This window comes from Gracilinanus agilis, chromosome 4, assembly GCF_016433145.1.
Source record: "Gracilinanus agilis isolate LMUSP501 chromosome 4, AgileGrace, whole genome shotgun sequence".
NCBI lineage: Eukaryota > Metazoa > Chordata > Mammalia > Didelphimorphia > Didelphidae > Gracilinanus > Gracilinanus agilis.
This window is the reverse complement of record NC_058133.1, coordinates 65,793,872-65,815,564: the sequence shown is the minus strand read 5'-3', so window position 1 is coordinate 65,815,564 and position 21,693 is coordinate 65,793,872. Positions and strand designations below refer to the sequence as shown.

The 21,693-nt window shown below is 35.6% G+C and overlaps 1 protein-coding gene across 4 annotated transcripts in view; it reads right to left on the bottom strand.

Moving 5' to 3' along the window:
• DNM3 (dynamin 3) overlaps positions 1–21,693 on the bottom strand; it is a 612,108-nt gene that overhangs the window by 455,373 nt on the left and 135,042 nt on the right. For all 4 annotated transcript variants that reach the window (XM_044672207.1, XM_044672209.1, XM_044672208.1 and 1 more), the window contains exons 3-4: positions 20,151–20,300; positions 18,623–18,826 (exon numbers count right to left, since the gene is read on the bottom strand). In XM_044672207.1, coding sequence (XP_044528142.1) covers positions 18,623–18,826; positions 20,151–20,300 — 354 coding nt within the window. The remainder of the gene's footprint in view (positions 1–18,622; positions 18,827–20,150; positions 20,301–21,693) is intronic.

Genomic DNA, 21,693 nt, shown 5'->3' with positions numbered 1-21,693 from the left:
CTGTATTCGTATTCCCAGTGCTTTGTAAATAATATGGGTAAATAAATGCTTTTTCATTCACTTATTCCATAAAATTGGATAAAATTCAGTGTTACACAGGCTATGGAAAAGCAAGCCAGCTAACTCATTGCTATTCGAGATTTGACTTATGATGATTTCACAAAGTATATGTTACATATATCTAACATTATTCATATGTTTAACCCAATGACTAAATTATGAACCATGAGGTATTAGAGGGGAACAGCTATTTCTATAAAAGCATTGATAGTGGCAGGATTTTAGTAGCTAAAAGTCAAAATAATCAGTGTTCAATCCAACACAACAAACATCCACTGAGCACTGTTAGGTATGTTAAGCAAGTGGAATCGTACAACGATAAAAATGGCATATTCCCTGCCATCAACAAACTTCCAAAAGGATACTTCACATAAGCTGTTTCTATATAATGATTACATCAGACCTAAAAAAGCAATGATGTTCATGTCAGCTCTGTGGGAACTAAGGATTTGAATAGTTGAGGCAGAGAAAGGAATACATTAGAGAAATGAAGGAGAGCTTATACAAAGGCGGGATGTAAAAAGGACTGAGTTTAGAGAACAGCAAGTAGGTCATGTAAAGTGTATGAAAAGGAGATAGTGTGCAGCAAGCCTCAAAAGGAAGACGATAGCCATTGTAGTTCTTGGGCAGAATTCGCAAATTTTTGAGTAAGTTAAAGCCAGTATTACTGTTAGGGAAATGAGGCTCAGAAGTTGCGACATGCTCATACCTACACAGTTTTTTAAACAAAAGGACCAATCTTCTCAGGATTTTGAGTCTTATTCTCTTTCCACAAATCAATCCGTCTAATGAACAAGCACATATTAAGTTTTTACTCTGTGACCTGCAATGTTCTAAAGTACTAGTTTTTCAAGAAAAGAGGAAATACTCCTTACTCACAAAGAGTATTTTTTATTTATTTATTGGAAGTATTTAATAGAAGAGAATATGCAAACAGTTATGTACATACAGAATATGCCCATCCAATTGAAGGTAACCTCAAAGAGAAGGAATTATCATTTAAGGGGCCTAGGAATGGCCTCTTGTGGGCTTAGAGTTGAGGCTTGATGGAAGCTGAAGGATCTAGGAAGCAGAGGTGGGGAAAGAACATTCTAGGCATTCACAGCTAATGAAAATACATGGAGTTGTGAGATAAGTTAAGAGTGAGAAATAGCAAGGAGGTCAGTGTTGTTGTATCATAGAGTATAGGGACCAAAGGGAAAGAATAATAGAAAGGTGGGAAAGACCCAGCTTGTGAAGGGTTTAAAAACAAATTCATTTATATATAAAAAAATAATATAAAAATATTAATTTTATATTTTATTGTGGAGGGGGGGACCACTGGAGTTTATTAAGTAGAAGTTGAACTTGAATGGAGAGAGACTTAAGACAGAAAGACAAACCATAAAGTAATTGAAGTACTATAGAAGTGAGATGATCAGGGCTTATACCACAGCAGCCACTGCATCAAGGAAATAGATATAAGAATGTTCTGAAGGGAAAATTCATAGGACTGTGCCACAGATTAGATGTGGCAGTTGGGAGAGATAGAATAAGGAGTCAAGCAATATTATGAATCTTAAACAATAACTACTAACACTGAAGAATCTAAGATAGCTAGAAAACTTACACAGTGAGATAAAATGAAAATATCAGAAACAAAAGACCATACTGACCTCTATTGGCTAAAAAGATGTAAACAAGATTAAGAGTAAAAGCAATAGGTTACCTTGGTACTTACCTTGTTAAAGATAACGCATATAACCTTAATTTATAGGTTTCAAATTAAAAAAGTATGTCTTTGCTATATTATCAGTCATAAAGAGGCTTTTGTGTCATTTTGTATAAAAGTTTTCAAGAAGTATATTTTGGTAGTTTGAATTTTTATCGGCTTAGCTAAAATAAAATTTATCATTTGAAAAATGGAAACAAAATAAATCTACAAAGAATAAACTTTTAACCTAGACTAGGCAGGTGAGAAGCTGTATTTCCAGTGGCAGTAGGCATTAAAGTTATTCTGTGGTATTTTTTGTTGTAGTGGGCTTTTCATTTTCCTTTACTGATGGTACATAAAAGAGAAGAATCAAATACAGTGTGATTGTTGCCACAATAATGTTTGTATCAGTCAATTGTATTGATATAAGTACTTGTCTTGAAATAAATAATTTTTAAAGCATTCTTACATTTAACTCATTTGGTCACCACAACACCCTTATACTACAAGTAGTAAGATATTATTCCTCTTTAGTGAATATGGAAAATAAAGTCAACATCCTGAAATTATTTATAAATGTATATTTCAGAAGCAGAATCAAAGTTGAGGCACTTAGTCTTAGAAAACTAAGAATAATAGACATTTTTCCTAATTTGAATACTATACTAAAGAAGATACAATGAAAATGTCCATATATAAACTGACAGTTGAAAGAGGGGAGCCACCCAGATATGGAGAAAAGATCAAGTAACAGTATGAAAAAAAAGCTACATGGAGGAAAAAAGAAGTGTTTCTGTTCCTCAATTGTGTTCTATTCATTATTTTAATTTAGTCCAATATTTGTTGAATTTAGTCAAATATGTCGAAAATCTTTGTCTTTAAGCTACAAATCAAATTTGCCTCTGCTATTGGTTACTTTCCATCTGGTCATTTATAAATTCATCTTTTTTTAATGGCCTAATTTCTAAATGTGGGACTTTAAACTGACATATTAAGAACACTGAAAGATATTGAGATCACTGAAAAACAGGTACATTAATAAAAAAAGGAGTCAGGGAATCACAGAGTTGAAAGGGAAACTGAAAATCATCTAATAAAATTTCCCAAAGCAACAATCTACATTACAGTGATTCCTAAAGTGAGCTCTACCACCCCCTGGTGGGTGCTTCAGCAATCCAGGGAAGTGGTGATGGCCACAGGTGCATTTATCTTTCTGATTAATTGCTATTAAAATTTTTAAAAAATTAATGTCCAGGGGGCTAAGTAATATTTTTTTCTGGAAAGGGGGTGGTAGGCCAAAAAAGTCTGGGAACCACTGATCTATGACATGCCTCTTCTTGGTGTTAATAAGCCCCTACTTGAATTATTTCAGGGATGGTTAACTTATCTCTTCACAAAGCATCCCACATATTCATATTTGGATACTGTAACTGTTGTTAGAAGGTTATTATTTAAAGGAAGTTAAAATGTCTCTCCTTATAAATTCCTAGATATCAGTTATATCCTCTTGAGCTAAGAAAAATAATTCTTTATTAAGACAATCATCTTTCAAGCACTCCAAGATATTGTTTTCTTTTTTCAGATTTTCCTAAGATTTTCTTTCTCTAGGCTAAACATTCATTTTTCTTTCAACTATTTTTCATGTGATTAGAATTAGAGCGGTGATGTAATATACAAATAGAAGCAGGCTAACTAATCCATACAAAGGGATCACTGGATGTCACATTTTGATTTAGTTTTAAAAAGTAATATTAACTATGTTTTGTTGTATTTATCTTGTTAAATGTTTCCCAGTTACATTTTAATCTGGTTCAGGTGGTTGGATATTTAACCTCTGGTTTAGGGTATCCCCACATGCATGCACATTCATACCAGATAAACTCCCTTTTCTCGATGTTACTTTTCAAATGTGTGGCTTAGAATTGAGCTCAACATTGCAGAAGTGCTCAGACCATTACAAAACCTAGAGGGATTATTCCTCCCTCCATCTGTATGGATTCTAAAATAAGGGGAAAGCACAAAGGAGTTGAAATCTTCATCAGTAGAGAGAACACCTTTGCAGGGCTGGGGAGCGAGGGTAGAGAAATTCCCTTTACCAATACAGATTAGCAACTACAGCTAGGTCCCTATTAGTTCAAATAATGAATTCTATGTTGCATTATTCAAACTTATACTATTGAAAGTTTTATATCAAGTGTGATCATTGGTTCCAGACCAAAGGAAATGTTGTTCAGTTGTTTCGGTCATGTCTGACTTTTCATGACTCCCCTTGGGGTTTTCTTAGCAAAGACACTGGGGTAGTTTGCCATTTCTTTCTCCCACTCATTTGATAAATGAGGAAACTGAGGCAAAGAGGAGGGAGATAAGTTCAATCATATAACTTGGGAAAACTTGTGTGGAGATTTGTTATTACATGTAATTGGAAATATATACATGTAAAGTAAAAAATAAAATAACTGCAGACAATATAAATAAATGAATAAATAAAATAATTAGTTTTTGAAACTAGTCTAAAACTAGTGTGCACAAACATGCTTTCTTATCTGGCCACCAAAAAGCAATGGATAGTTGTAGCCTCTCAGTATGTAAGACTTTGAAGACCAACAAACAAACATTAGTTTTCACTAAAATCTTTTACATTACTTCCTAATGAGAGTGTTAGGTGATCCTTTGACACTTTAAATTCAGGTTTAATTTTTTCCATTCTTAGAAATAACAATTCTGGAAGGCATCTATTCCAAGAATAAGCCTGTTTCAATCCACATTTAAAATTTGTTGATCAGGGGCAGCTGGGTAGCTCAGTGGATTGAGAGCCAGGCCTAGAGACGGGAGGTCCTAGGTTCAAATCTGGCCTCAGACACTTCCCAGCTGTGTGACCCTGGGCAAGTCACTTGACCCCTCACTGCCCACCCTTACCACTCTTCCACCTTTGAGCCAATACACAGAAGTTAAGGGTTTAAAAACAAAAACAAAACAAACAAAAAAATTTGTTGATCAGTATGTTCACCCTCAATTGTTTTCTTCAAAACATCAGAATACTTATTGGTTGCATCTTTATCTGTACCTCATCTACAATTCTAGCAATTTTAACACTATGCAAGGGAACTTTATTTTTAAAGCAATAAAACCATTTAATTCTTGGAGTAAAAGTTTCTTCACTTCACACTTCATTTCCCCTTCCTTTGTCTTCCTTAAATAAACTGGAAGTTTTTATCTGAACAGATATTTGCTAAGAGAAATATGGTTTTATTATAATTTTTGCTCATGCAGTTAAAGACATTATTACTCTCGTCCTAATATGACTATTTCTTATTTGCAAACTGCTTATTTGCAAGCTGGTGCAACTTGGCTTTTTCTCCCTTATATTTCCCCTGAACATTTTATAATATTCTATACTAAGAGTTCAGGCATTCTGTCATGTCATCTTATTTTAGAAATACTCTGGTCACATTCATGCTATCCAATCACGTCATTTTTTTTTTTGCTTTAATGCAATAACAAGCCTTTTCCTTTTTGTACTGGCTGTGTTTCTCTCTGAAAAAATTCTTCCATTTGTATAATGTGTTAAGAGCCCTTTTAAAAAATTAACACAACCACTGATAATATTGTACAAATATCACAATGCATCCATATGCAATGATAAGTGCAGACTGATGATACAATGCAAGTTAAAACTATTGACCAACTCACATGAATCAAATTAATTGATTTTTTTAGCTCACATAAAATGCAAGCTGCAATCATTTTATAATTCTCACTGAATTGAATTTCATGTTCTTTGAAATCACATAAATTATATCATCTGTATTTTTCAATTTTAACTCCTGGCCAGTGAGAGAATTTGTCTTGCTTGAATTTTTATGTTTGTGACAAATTTTGTTTTCCTTTTTTCCCAGGGTGTGTGAGAGGGAAAGATAAGTATTTTTGTTTAGTGATTTATAACTTACTTATTTATCTTAAAATTTCTTACCTTCCGTCTTAGAATAAATACTGTGTGTTACTTCCAAGGCAGAAGCATTGTAGGGCTAGTCAAAGGGGGTTATGTGACTTGCCCAGGGTCACATAGCTGGAAAGTGTCAGAGGCCAAATTTGAACCCGGGACCTCACATTTCTAGGCCTGGTTTTCAATCAACTGAGCCACCTAGCTGCCCCCATATAATTTGTTTTTTATTTTGTTCAGTGATTTTTAAAAATCAAAGTTTTTTATACTATAATTATAGATTATTCCCAAGAAGTATCTTCTGGCAAAGTAAAATAGTTAATAAAATTAATAATACAGTGACCTCATTTGAAATTGAAATAGCCAATAGGTCACCTCGTTAGCAATCCTTTCAAGTCAATTTTTAAAAATTGACAAATCTCTTTTCTCTTGCTTACTCCCTATCCCATTAAGAAAAAATGGGGAGAGGAGTGTATTTTTTAAATTTTAAACCTTTATAGTTAGAATCAATATTACTACTAAGTATTAGCTCCAAGGTAGAAGACTGATAAAGGTTAGGCAATCAGGGTTAAGTGACTTGGCATGGGTCACACAGCAAGGAAATATCTGAGGCCAAATTTGAACCTAGCATCTCCCATCTCCAGTTCTGGCTCTCTATCCACTGAGCCACCTAACTGCCCCCTAAAAATATATATTTCATGCAACAAATATGCATAGTCAAGGAGGGGTAATTCCTTCAATACCTAAAGAGGTGGAAGGAATAGGAGAGGCAAGGAGAGTCAGAAAGAGACAGGAAAGAAGGGAGGGAAAGAGACAGAGACAGAGAGACACTGAAAGAAACAGAGACAGAGACATGAAGAGAGAGAGAAAGAGAGAGACAGAGACAGAGACAGAGACAGAGAGACAGAGAGACAGAGAGACAGAGAGAGACAGAGACAGAGAGAGAGACAGAGACAGAGAGAGAGACAGAGACAGAGAGACAGAGAGAGACAGAGACAGAGAGAGAGAGACGGAATTACTTATTCCAAATCTATCACTTCTCAATAATGAATAGCATGTTTCATTATTATCCTCTGGAATCATGAATGGTCTTGTAATGATTATAGAGTTTACAACTTTCAAAGTTGTTTGGTTTTGTTGTGGATTTTGTAATGTTGTTACATAAATTTTATTTTATTCTTCATAAGATTATTAAATCATCTTTAAATTATTCATTTTATAATACTGATATTTTAGTATAATTTTGTCTTTTGGTTCAGCTTACTTCTCTCTCTATTTGTTCATATAAATCTTTCCATGTCTTTTTAAAATTATCTATTTTCACATTTCTTGCAGCATAATAGTTCTATATCAATTCACATACCATTACTCATTGAACAGTTCCTAAATTAACATGCCATAATTTCCTTTTTTGCCATCAAAAAGGACTGAGATATATATTATATATATATATATATGTATATATATANTCATTGAACAGTTCCTAAATTAACATGCCATAATTTCCTTTTTTGCCATCAAAAAGGACTGAGATATATATTATATATATATATATACGTATATATATATATATATGTGTGTGTGTGTGTGTATATATATATATTGTACAGAAGATACTTTTCCACTTTCTTTGATATCTTTTCTGTATGGTCCAAGCACTAGAATAGCTAGATCAAAGGGCATGCACAATATTTATCACTCCTGGGTAAAATGAGTCAATATTTTTAAATGACTATATTACCTAAATTAATTTACTTAAGTCAATTCCACAATAAACAAACCACTAAAGCATTGCTCATGTCCTCATTTTTTTAATACATTCAATTTATCCTTGTTTAATTGTTTATGATTGTTTATTCATGTTTACATTTTTATGTTTGTCTTAACTCTTATGTTTAAACTTCAAGGTTTCTATTCAGTTCTCATCTTTTCATCTTTCTTTCTGAATGGCAATGGTTTTCCTGGGAATTTTCATTTGGTAGTTTCTTTCATGAAGTGGCTGGTAGATTCCCTCTCTTTATTTTTTGTCCTCTGATCCTAAGAGATCTAGAAAATGTTTCTTTTAAAATTTCTTAAAATATGTCTTGGCTCTTCTCTTGGTTATGGTATTCAGGGAGTCCTGTGATTTTCTTCACAACCTATTTTCCTAGACAGTTGCTTTTGTGATAAGGTACCTTACATTTTCTGCCATTTTTCAGTTCTTTGTATTTATTTTAATGGTTCTTTTTGTCTTAAATTATTGGCATCTAGTTGGTTCATTCCAAATTTCCTGGGCATAGGTACCCCTTGATTCTATGACTCAGAATTGGGCAATCGACAAAAAAGCTTTGAGATGATATCACTTAGTACCTCATATGTGTCTGAGATCTCCTATTACCCTTGGGTATAGCCTCTTAGTGCTAGAATGCTTCGTGAATTCACTTCACTTCTAGCCAGATCCAATCTGCAGAACTGTCTATTTCTCTCCCTAAGTCGACCTGGGCTAGAAATATGACTCACTGTGATTTGTTCTTGGATTCCTGCACCAGGATTTGTTTAGATCTATTGGAAGGCAATTTGGGGAGAGAACTCACTGCCACACTACCAACTTGGTTCTCTCTCCTTTAAAAAATCAAATAATTCTAAGATTAAGAGAAAAACAATTAAGTGGTAAAGGGGGAAAATTTTTGAAGCAAAGCCTTACTTCCCAGACATATAAGGAACACATTTAAATGTATTTTTAAAGTTATTCCCCAACTGATAAATAGTCCAAAGAGAGAAACATACAGTTTTTGTATGATATATAAATTTATCAACAGTCACATTAAAAGTGCTCCAGGGGGCAGCTGGGTAGCTCAGTGGAGTGAGAGTCAGGCCTAGAGACAGGAGGTCCTAGGTTCAAACCCGGCCTCAGCCACTTCCCAGCTGTGTGACCCTGGGCAAGTCACTTGACCCCCATTGCCCACCCTTACCAATCTTCCACCTATGAGACAATACACCAAACACAAGGGTTTAAAAAAAAGTGCTCCAAATCACTGCTAATTAGGGTATCATAAATTAAAACAATTCTAAGATTCCATTTCATAGCCATCAAAGTGTCAAAAACAACAAGGAAAGTGTTAAATGTTGTAGGGGCTATAGGAAAACAGGCATATTGATGCATTTTTGGTGGACCCATGAATGAATGGATGTTGATTGAACAATGAATGAACAACTGTTCTTGAACGCAATTTGGGACTGTATACAAAAAAAAGTTACTAAATGGTACATACCATTTGATCAAGTTTGTTCATTGCAAAAATTAGATTTAATAAGAAAAGCTTCATCTCAGGCACTGAGAGATTTAGTGACCATCCTGGGGCCACATACAATGTTGAGTAAACTATTCTTATTCTTAGAATAAAGGATTATTTTCCACTCTAACAGCCCTTTTGATTTTCCCCTATATATTTAACTGAATAATTGTTTAGCACTTTCTTCACAAATGGTTACCTGATATGAGATGCTATGAAGTCTCACAAAATATAAATGTTGTTGACAAAGGCCTCATTAATATTTCCTAATTCATGTCAAGAATTGATTTCAAGATAGAGCCTTAAATAATTTTTGCTACAGAACAATATTTTTATATATCTATAATATTAGTGAGGCTTTTGATCCTTCTACTATTTATCTGATATTTTTGAAGTCTTTATTATGTCCTCTGTAAAAAGTGTCATTCTTAGCACCCCTTGCCCTTTTTCCCACCCCTCTGCCACTGTTACCATAGAAGTTGAAGTGGGACTCACAGAGGTACCTGTAGAGAGCCATAAATAAACAGTTTAATCTGTAAATCCTATCAGATCCAGCTATAGCTGATGATTATAACTAATTGATGACTCCTTTCATTATTAAAAGTTTTCCTGTGTAATAAATCATTTTAATTTAAAGAAAAGGGGGAAATATGTGGGAAGCCAATAAGAGAATAGATAAAAACCTGAGACTCCTCTTTTGACCCTTTTGTGATCCTTGTGATTTCTTGTTGAAAAGTATTGTGGCCTTATTGAAAAGCTTTAAGTTCCTAGCAAATCAGTATTTAAGAGGTTAACATTCTTCCCCTTTGGTCAGAAATGCAGCCAAGGCTGAAACCTTAGTTTAGCTGGGGCATTTGCCCCTGAGAAAAGTATTCTCAGACTTGGCTTGGTGATTACAAATATAGCTGAAAGTCCAGCCTTGTTCTTATCTTCACCTTGAAGCTTCTAAGCCTGTTGTATTGTCTGTGTTAAAAATACAGCTCCGTGTAGATGTGAGAAACTATCCTTGTGCTTTTGGGTGAAAGGGAGTTTGAATTTCTCATATAATAAACTTGTGACTTAATGGCACTTCAGAGAAGCAGCTATGAGTTAACAGTCAAGATAGTCTCCCGTGTCCAGTTATTTCCTTATCAACTAAGCTGTCCTCATCAGATTTTCGGAGATGATAAATAGATCTCAAGAGCTATGGGTCATTTTGTATTTTTCTTTGTTTCCAGGATTATCAAAACAAAAGACTTCATCACTTAGTGGCCAGCTTGTAGTTAGCCGAAGTATTGGAAGCATTTAAACATGGCAGAACCTATCAGAGTACAGGCTTCATTACCATAAACTTCGAGAACCGAGAATTAATTCCAAGACACAATTAGACATTAGACTAGGACTCTTTAATACTATAATTCTTTAGCTGATATTGTATGGCTGCAAATCATGAAGTACAATGATCTCTCAATAATTTATTTTGAAGACCACCCAAAGGGCAATGTAGAGGTAGTAAATATGAACAGGCTGCAATTTATCAAAGTAGATTCATTCAACTAGCATTTATGAAGTTCCTACTTTGTGCCAGTCACTCTGCTAGGCTCCAGCGACATGAAGACACCTAGGTAGAGCAGGAGATAGAGCAGGCTAGAGTCAGTAAGATCTGAGTCCAAAGTTTTTCTCAGGCAGGTGTTAGCTCTGGGACCTTAAGAAAATCATTTTATTTCTCTCGGCCTCCATTTTCTCATCTGTAAAATGAGAGAGTTTGAACTTGATGTTGTCTTCTAAGATTCCTCCTAGCTCTAAATCTAATCCTTACCTTCAAAGAGCTTTCATTAGAGAGACAAAGGGAAAGATATCAATATATAAATATTTGCATGTGTATATAATTATATGATAAAAGAGAGAGCAATATGAAATTGCTACAAAGTACTTCTAGGAGTGTGGGAGGGAGGAAGGGGGATTAGGATGGGTTTACAGTAGATGGCATGGAGTTGAACTCTAAAAGAAATTAGTGCATCTGCAAGGTAGAGGTAAGAACGAAGTACATCTCCGGCCCAGAGAGGAGGAGTAGAATATCTTCATGGTTTAGAGCAAATAAGCTAATTTGGCTGCAACCTACAAGACATGCAAAGCTATAATGTACAATAAGTTGGGGAAGGAATCTTGGAGCCAGATATTGAAGGGCTTTAAATGTTAAGTGGAGAATCTGAAAGACAAGAGAGGGGTCATGATGGCTTTTTGAGTAGAGAAATAATACAGACAGGCTTGTACTTTAGCCATATCAATTTGGTTCCTACACAAAAAAACAGATTGGTGAGAGTAGAGAGTGGAGACAAGAAGCTAATTAGAAAGCAATTACACTAGTCCAGGAAAGAGATGGCTGATAAGGACGGACTTAAACCAGTTACAATTCTCTATTAGCCAGTTTCTGAAGGATTGAAATTCAGAAAACTCAGACGAGATGTATAAAGAAGTATATAAAAGGGGGCAGCTGGGTAGCTCAGAGCATTGAGAGCCAGGCCTAGAGATAGGAGATCCTGGGTTCAAATCTGACCTCGGACACTTCCTAGCTATGCAACCCTGGGCAAGTCACTTTACCCGCATTGCTTAGCCCTTACTATTCTTCTGCCTTGTAACCAAGATGCAGTATTGGTTTTAAGAGAGAAGGTAAGGTTGTTTTGGTGTTTTGGTTTTTTTAAGAAGTATAGAAAGAATGTCATCTGAAAAATGGATGTTTAGGAAAAAAGCTAAGCAAGCCATATCTTTAGAGTAAAAGATAACCAACAAACAGGGAGTCTACATGCTTCACTGGTATAATAAAATGACAAAAAGAATTTGAGGAAATTCAAGAATATTATAGGCAAGATCTTACATGGTAGGTTTATGGGAAAACCTGGATATGTCCACAAGTTGGAGAGGCATGGATTGGTTCCAATCTACATGAAAGGAGTACCCACATCAGTGTGATCCCAGATCCATTTGGATAATGGAGTTTCTAAGTGAACATAACCTATAAATATAAGCATAACATATAAATTGGAAGAAACCATAGGAAAAGATAGACTATATGAGATGGAGAACCAATGGTAATAGATAGCATCAGACTGTAAAAGTTGAATTATTTGTTAGAAATCAGAGTAGCAAAAGCAATCTCAGAGCTCAAGGAGCTTACATTCTAATGAGAGAGACAGCATGTAAATAAGACGCATTTAGCATAGATGGAAGGTAATCTGAGAGAGGAAGACATGAACAGCTGATAAAACCAGGGAAGTAATGAGATTTGAGTTGAGTCCTGAAGGAAGAAGCTAAAATGCAGAGATTTTAAAATATAGAGTATTCCAGTCAGTGGCAACAGTTGAAGAAAAGCATGGTGGCAGAAAATGCAAGTACTGTATCTAAGGAACACCAGCATAGTCTGATCATGAGACGCTTGAAAAGAAATAAAGCTTAAGAAGACTAGAAAAGTAGGAAGGAGTCAGATCATTAAATGTCAGAACTAAACGTCAAATGATAGTTTTTAGTTTTATTCGTTTTATTTTACTTTACTTATTTATTCATCTTAGTTTAATCAGATGCTGGAGCTCCTTGAGCAGGATGAATGGTTCAGAGCTCCTCTTCCCAAAAAGTCCTCTGAGCAACAGGATGCGGCATAACTTGAAGAGGTAAGAGGCTTGAGGCAACAAGATTAGTTGGAGGCCTATTGAGGTAGCTGAGGCAAACATTGATGAGGCTCTGAACTAGTCTGTGTGAGTGGAGTGAAGGAGACATTAACACACAAATGATGATGCAAAGGCACAAATGACAAGATTCAGCTGATGATTTCAGAGCTGTTAGCCAGTGCCACTTGGAGGTCTGTGGTAGCCTTGGCAGCAACTGAGAAGTTTGGACTTTGGGAGGAGATTTGGGAAAAGTTTAGAACTGTTTAGAACAAGTTGGGTTTGTGATGCTAATAGGGCATCCAGTTTGCTGGAAGGCAAATATGTTTACTATATATAGTGGTACGGGTATGTGTATGTGCATGCATGCAAGCATGTGCATCTTGGAATTATCTGCCTAGAAATAATATTTGAACTCATTGGTTCAGATGAGATCACCAAATAAAGTAGTCTAGAGAGTGAAAAGAATAGAGCTAAGTAGAAAACCTTAGGGGACTCCCACAGGAGGCAGGATATGAATAAATAATGAGCAAAAGAAACTGATAGGGGGTGAACAGACATATAAGAAAAGAACCAGGAAAAAATCAGTCTCACAGAAACCTAAAAAGAAAAAAATATCCAAGAAAAGAAGCTGGTCAACAACAAGCACTGAAAGTCAAGAAGAAAGAGGACTGAAAAAGAGGCCTTTATATTGGTAATTAAGAGACAATTGGTATCTTTAGGGAGAGAATTTTAGTTGAATGATGAGGTCATTCAGATTGTAGAGTTTAGAAGAGAGAGGAGATGGAGTGAAGGTATGAATTATAAATGACCTTCTTGAGGAGCTTAACCACAAAAGGAAGGCATATTTTAGGATGAGAGCTAGTGGGTATATAGGACCAAGTGAGAGGTTTTTGGTTGCTTTGGTTTTTTTGAGGGGGGGAGGGGGAGAAGATGGTGGTGTGTTTGTAGGCAGTATGAAGACAGTGAATGATAAGAAAAAAGAATAGGGATGATATTAAGGGCAATCTTCTGTAGAAGATGGAAGGAGACGGGATCAAGAAATCATGCATGGGGAGGGACTGACCTTGACAAGGGTGGTATTTTATTACTCATTGTTTAATAACATACTTAATGCTAAGATATTCAAGCCAGGGTACTACTTTTAGAATGAATATCATTCATATTCTATGATAGGTGTTGGTAGAATTGCCTTAAAATCCATGGAATTCTACAGTCAAATTGAAAAGGCAAAGGTTTAAAGGAAAGGAGACCAGTCAAGTAAAGTCAACAAGAATTTATTAAAGGCTTACTATGTGGCAGATACTGCTGAGCCCAATTTAATACTCTCCAAAGAAGAAAATAAAGGAAGAAGGAAAAGAATACACTAGGTGGGAAAGGGAGAGGTGTGAGGAAAACTACCTCACATGCTCAAAATATGGTAACAGAAAACTATACAGGAAGGTGAGTAGTACTTGAACCCTATCTTCTCATCTGAACTGATTAAAGGAAGGAAGAATTTACACACAACTTGATACTTAGAGGGTAAAATAAAAGGGTAAATGAATTAATCTTAAGAAGAACAAATACTAACTATGGAGGATAGGTCACAAATAGGCTCTAGGAGATGGAAAAACAAAAAAGGGAGGGAATCCAAAGCAAATTACATCAAACCTAGAATCAGTCTAGCAGTTCTCATCATTTTCTCTACCTTCTAAAGAATATAATGATCAGTAAATCAAGACAAATATTCCTCCGATGATAAGGTAGAGAGAGAATTCCAATAATTGTTCAGATTGTGCAAGTCACACATTGGCATGGGCATAATAGGGAGATGACATGGACATTGTACAGAGATGGCCTGGACACCGGACCCCTTAACTCAGGCAAACTGTAAACAGGGAAATTCCCTCGCTCCTTTCTGTCCTTGTGACTCTAACCCAAGAACATCTGATAGCTACCATAAGACCCTGAGATTATTATCATCCTTGGATCGTCCTTTAGGTTGAGATGGACAAAGAAATATAGCTCCAGGCCAAATCTTGATACCCTCAGACTGTATCTCAGGCATCCATCCATTCCCTAAACCATGAGGGTCTCCAGGCAAACCCCAATCAGATGACCAAACACCCCACCGAATGCCTAAGTGCTTACCACTCTAGAGTCATGTCCACATCGCAACATGATATCACATACTCACTGTTGTAAAGAATATAAAAACCCCTGAACTGAAGCATTCTGGGAGCAACCTCCCCACCCTAGGGTTGTTCCACTCATGCCGTCTTGCTGGCCAATAATTCTATCTTACTAAAATCTCTTTTTACTTTTAAGCTAAGTTTTGGAGTCTTGCATTCTTGCAAAAGGTATCCTTCCCGAACCCAGCGGTTCACCATTTACCCTACACCATCTGGTTGTAACCCCACAACAACATCACTACTATATTCTTACCTCTATAGCTATTTGGGGGTCTGTTTTTGCCTTCTGGATGGAAGGTCGGCTATGCATTCTTGCACCACAGTACTGACTTTATTCCTCCATTAATTCTTACCAAAATGTTCTCCTCAATGCCCCCTCTCCAACTGTGTTTCGTAGATTTCCACACTGGGCTATAGCTTCTTAAAATATAATGTTACTAACTATTCTTTTTAGCCAATCTTATTTTTTAGAAGAAAAGGTTCTATATCACTGCCAAATTTTAGTCATGAATGACGATCCCTCAGAATTCAATGGTAAACCTTAGGTTAAAACCTAGACTAGATTAGGCTCACTGTTACCCACTCATGTTTAGACATCTGAGGCTCTAAGCCTCATTGCCACCCTTTCCCTGAATATTCTCTCTTGTGGATTACTAGGCAAATTAAATGCAGTTGAATCTCCCTACCATTCTCCCTATGTAATATCTAGGGTACTCTGTGGCATTCAGCTCAGTAGTTAAATGTGGGCTACTTCCTCCATTCTCTACTTTTATTATAAAGCTCAGTTAATATTCATTTATCCCACCCAGCTATGAGTCATCTGCATATATAGTTATCATTTCTTCTAAATCATCCAAAATCATTGATAAAGATACAGGGCAGTACAGGACCTAAGACTAAATTCCATTGTATTATACTAGAAAACGCCCTCCAGAATGTTATCAATCCACCAATGGGCTCTCTCTCAGTAAGCTTATCCAAGAAGTCATGGATACACCTAACTCTCCTCTAATGTAGCAATATGCTTCCAATTTGTCCACAAGGGTGGAGAAGCTCTTCCTACTCCCTATATTTGCCTACTGACATATCTTAGAGATGGGAAATCTATAACACTGAAAATACCTGTTCCATCACTGAAAAAGCCTATAAAAATGGGTCATTTATTTTCCTATGTAACTTAAAGTTTAAAGTCCTACAGGGAAAAGTTTTCCCTGTATGGTCAAGTATACAAAGTCACAAGAACAAAACAAAGAGCAACTCTGACATGTTAGAAGTAAATGAAGAGGGGGCAGCTAGGTGGCTCAGTGAATTGAGAGCTGGACTTAGAAATGTAAGGTCTTGGGTCCAAATCTGGCCTTAGACACTTCCTAGCTGTGTGACCCTGGGCCAGTCACTTAACCCCCATTGACTAACCCTTAGCCCTCTTTGCCTTGGAACCACTGCATAGTATTGATTCTAAGACAGAAGGTAAGGATTTGTTTTTTGTTGTTGTTGTTTTGTTTTTTGTTTTTGTTTTACAGATAAATGAAGCTTGCCTTTTCCTATGTGTTAATTTTCCCCTGACTACATATAGACCTTTCTATGCCCACCCAAAATAATATCCTACTCTACATTCTAGATCTACCTGACCTGAACCCCAACTTTTAGCTTACTTTTAGGGAGACTATGATGTTAAATGAGCTCCTTAAATGCATCAGGAATGGCAAATAAATAAGTATACCAAGAAGTTTCTTTCACAAACTTTGCCCTGAAAACATTTCAAAGCTAGACATGGGCAAGAAAAAAATCCTTCCAAATGGCAGGAATCCCTTTTCTTAAGGGCAGCAGTGGAAAGTAGATTGTATGACTCACATATGCCCCCAGGAATTATTTTCTCTAACCAACCTAACTACTGACACATTTAATAAAAAATAAAATAAAATAAAATAAGCCTCCTCTACCTTTCCTGTTCCCCACCTTTAAAGTGATTAGTCATGAAAAATGATCAGCTAGAGAAACTGCAAGTTCCACACAAAGGGAGATTAGTTGGCTATTTAGAGTTACAAAAGTCATTTCTCATCATTAAGGGGGGAAAAGGGATACTTTTTAGCAAGTAAAAATAGCCACCTGTATTATTTTAACTTTCCTCTAACTAATAACGGTGCTGTTAGTATGTATCTATTGACATGTATATTACTTGGTTAAGAGTTGGATTTCTCCTTCATTCCTACTGAGCAATGACAGTACAAATACCCAACTTTAGGGAGAACCAAGCCCCCTCACAGAAAAAACATTCATGCATGTAAGAATTTCTGTTTGCTCTTTCTCTTTGTTCTCCTGCCCTTGAGGGAAATCTTTCCATGTTGTTTTTTCTTTTGAAGTAGCTTGATTCAAGGTGTAAAAGAAACAGGCCTAAAAGCTTTTTCTACCTAAAAGAATGTCTCACTAGAGAATTATCGTGATAAACAAATGGTTCCTGCAAAATTAGTGTAACACTCGATGGATGCTTTTAGGCTCCAATCATATTTATGTGCTACCTTCTTTATGTGTTGTTTTAGTTAAGAAATTCTTTGCATTGGAATGAGAAAATATCCATATACGTACATAACAAAAAGGTTAGAGGAATATTAATTGAAGCAAGATATAAAGATATATATGTATGTCAACCTACACAGAAATATATGAATAGGAATAGCCCAATCACTTCTCCTGCCTCCCTTAACATCCTGTTACAAACACCAAATGCTTTGTACAAATAGTAGACAATCAAAAACTACTTGTTATTTTGTATTAAAAAGGATACCCTGACACACTTTATGAAATGCTTTGCTGAAATCCAGATATACTGTAATGAAAGCATTTCCTTCATCTAACAGTCTGATAACGCTATCTTTCATTTATTCCTTCTATTTACACTCCTTCAGAGACTGTTGATTAGATGTCTACCATGTACACAGGGCAAAGAACTCAGAGGAAAAATAAAGATGATTGTATTAAGATATGTTGCTGCCTTCAAGAAGTTTGAATTTAAGGAGTAGGAGATGACATGAGCAAATTAAGCTATAATAGAGATTAAGTATCTCATGATAACAATAGAGATTATAAAATAATTAGAATAGGAGGTGAAATGTACTGTGTGCAAGATCAAAAGAAGGGGAGATAACTTTTTTTACAAAAAGGATTCAGTGAACTTCACAGAGAACTTGGCTAAAATTTCAAAAGGCAAAGACGAGGCAGAGTTGGTATGCATCAATCAACAAGTATTTATGAAATCTCTACAATGTGCCAGGCCCCATACTAGGTGCTCGGGATACAAAAACAAAAGCTAAAATACCCCCTGCCTTCTGGGAGCTTATAAGTGAGACAAGGGAAACGTATACATACAAGTATGTATATAATGTTTAAGGTGATCCACTAACAGCTGAGGAAGGAGGCAGAGATCTGCTTTCCTTTTACTAACTATTCACAAACCATTGATGAGTAACTCTAGAATTTAAAGTTGATAGAACTAAAATAATTCTTTAGTAGTGTCATGTAATTCAACTTTTCTTGTAATGAACTACATGTGAATTATTTTGTTGGAATAGTATTGAATCAAATATTGCTTGAAACAAATAGACTATTGGCTGAGACTTGGAGAGTTTTGTCTTTTAGACATTTGGGCAGCTATGGTATTTATCAAAACAGTATTATATCTTTACTATTTAATTTTTCTCTTTGTCAATGAAATGCCCATTACCATCCTGTAGCCTAAATTATCACATTATTAACTAGGACAGTCATTTGAGTTGAATCACCTTTATATAGACTCCCCTCCTTGAAATCTGAAGGCTAACTCACCCTTACATTAAAGGTCAAACACTCACCTTGAGGGTCAACTTCTTTAGCTAATTTCAGGGCATCCGAGTTGGCAAGATCTGTGTTTGCAGGTGTAACAGCCAAAATCAGACAATTTTCTCGAATGATAAACTGCATAATCATTTCTCTGATCTGATATTCAATATCTTGTGGCTGATCCCCTACTGGCACTTTAGTGATTCCAGGCAGGTCAATAAGGGTTAGATTTAACACTGTAGACCAAGAATAAAAGAGTCATACTTATATGCTCTGCATCCAAAGGAAATTGATCATTTAAAGTCTTAGTGAAAAAAGAAAACAAAATCATTTCATTTATATGTGGTGTCCCTTAAGAAAAGTACTGTTAAACAGAGAAAAGTGAATAATCCATAATTGTTATACCAAAACAATTTTAACACAATCTGAAAGGCACTGGTTTGTTTGTCTAATAGCTTTTGCTTAGGACTATTGGAGTCAAAATGGATGGGGGAAGGGATTATAATTATAATTAAAACTCATTATATGCATATGGCACCTGACATGTTATATCAATCCATAATGATGTGAAAACACTCAGACTAAGACTTGTCCTTCTCTTCACAAACACCATATGTTATTTGTAGTATGTTTAGCTAATTAGTCAACTGGAAAGCTGTTTCAGGAATTCATGGTGCCTTCAAGTAAACATGCTAGAGTCATGAAGTATACATATGGGGAAAGCAAAACAACTTTGGAATCAGTGATAATTTGACTGCATCCCAAATCGGTTATCATCCAGCGTATGCATAACTCAACTTGGCACATATGGCAAGCACTACTGGGGTAATTACGATTGAGTGCCTGTCAATCGTACGGTAGAGATGGTAAAGCAATAAAGATAACTTGAAAGATTAGAGATGAAATGTACAGTACTGCCAACTTGGTTCTGAATATAGATTACTTCCAACAAGATGGTAAACATCACACCAGTGAAAGAAAATTTTAACTTGTGAATTCATATTGATGGCACGGATCAGAATGATGGCTCCTGTGTCAGGAATACAGTGCAGAGATGCACAGGATCATAAAGGAAATCCAGTAAGGGCAGATCTGACCAGAGAACTGAAAAAATACTAAAGATTTATGGCAATAAAAAAATTACTGAAGTTAGCAATGAATGCATGACTCTAGGATTTCAAAAATTCAAGATAAAGTCAAGAGACTTTTTAAAATGTGTGTTAATCAATTCTGTTATTGATATCCACTAGGAAAGAGGGAAAGGAAGCTGTTAGCTATAGGTTTGGGGGGAAACTGTAACACAAAAGAATTTTATTGGAAAGAAAATGTCTTAAGAATTAAGGAATTAAATGGTAGATGAAAAGCCATTAGGTTTTTCCCCATAAACTCATGCCATTGATCTTATATATAATCATATTTGTGAGGCAAAGTGCATCCTAAGAAAAGGATCCCATTCTTTATGAATTTTAAAGTACATACTATAGGTACACGGACCATTACACTAAATGATGCTGAAATGTTTTTTTGATGAGAAAAATTTTAAGACAAAGATTTACTTACCATGTGGAGAATAGACTCGTAAATTAATAGGTATAGATGAAATGCCTTTATTCATTCCTGTCACTCGATCAGTTTCTGTTTCAATCTCTTGACGAACTTCATCAAAATCTGTAAATTTTCTTCCTTTGCAGTGTAAGAATTCAGCATATTCTATAAGGACAAAGAAATATGCTAGTCTAAATGCCTTATTTAAATTATTTTACTTTTTCGAGGATTTGAGTTGGCAGTCTCTTCACTAATGAAAACTGTAAACCTTTTACAACATGATAACAGTAATCACAGCTAACATTTACATTGGGCTTTGAGTTTTATCAAAAAAAATTTCTTATAAATATATATGTTTATATACATGTCATATGTGTGTATGCATGTATTTAAACATATACATGTAATATTTGATTTTCTTTTATTCTCAGGACCTTGAGATTACTATTATATATTACAATACTGTGTATTGGCTCCAAGGCAGAAGAGTGGTAAGGGTAGGCAATGGGGGTCAAGTGACTTGCCCAGGGTCACACAGCTTGGAAGTGTCTGAGGCCAGATTTTAACCTAGGACCTCCGGTCTCTAGGCCTGGTTCTCAATCCACCGAGCTACCCAGTTGCCCCTTATGTCTACATCTTGCAAAAGGTGAGTGCTTGCTTCGGCAGCACATATACTAAAAGAGAAGGTGTCACTGAGGCTAAGAGAGACTTGCCCAGCTAGCAAGGATCTGAGGCAGGATTCAATCTCATGCTGTTGAGTCTCCAAATTCAGCATTTTATCAACTACACCACCTACCTTTAATAATGAAAATAATAGTCTTGGAATAATATTGTGAGGAAAAAGAAATTCTAGATATCTCAAATAATAATGTCAATAATATACCTTTTAGTTATAAATAAAGTCTTCCCAAAACCTCCTATATAGGCATCAAAGAAAAGAAGACAGGAAGCATTCTACACTTTAAAATTTTCATGCAGTTCAACTAAGAATTCTAGTTGACAATTCCCTAAATACTGTGGTTTTATGAATAATTCAAAGAGATTGGACACCTCTGAACTAAAATCTAAGAAACAATATCTGTTATCAAAGAAATTAAAACTACAGTACACGCATAAAAGTTCAACATCAACTCTATTAAAATTCTTAATGCTATCAATCCTATACAGTGATAAAAAGGTTCAGCTCACATGAATAATTTATAAACTTTAGAAAGAGGAATGTGTAGAAACAAAAAACTTCCTACAATTAATTTAATAGAGATTGCAGAAAGCACTCTGAAAATAACCTGCCAACTTCTACTAATTCGTATAGTTAAAATAAATTTTTCAGAAATCAGATTAGAAGGCTAGAGATTGAGCTGGAGATAAGGGCACCATGAGATGGAAAGCACATGGTCAGATGGTCAGATGGGACTTTCCACTTCACTACTCCTCTTTCCTCCAAAGGCTAGAGATCAGGAAGGAAGCAGAATATCAGCAGGAGACTCAAGTCCCACTCCCCACCAACTTCCCTTTTCCTCTATCCTCAAGAGAAAGGTTTGGCAGGAGATAGAAGGTC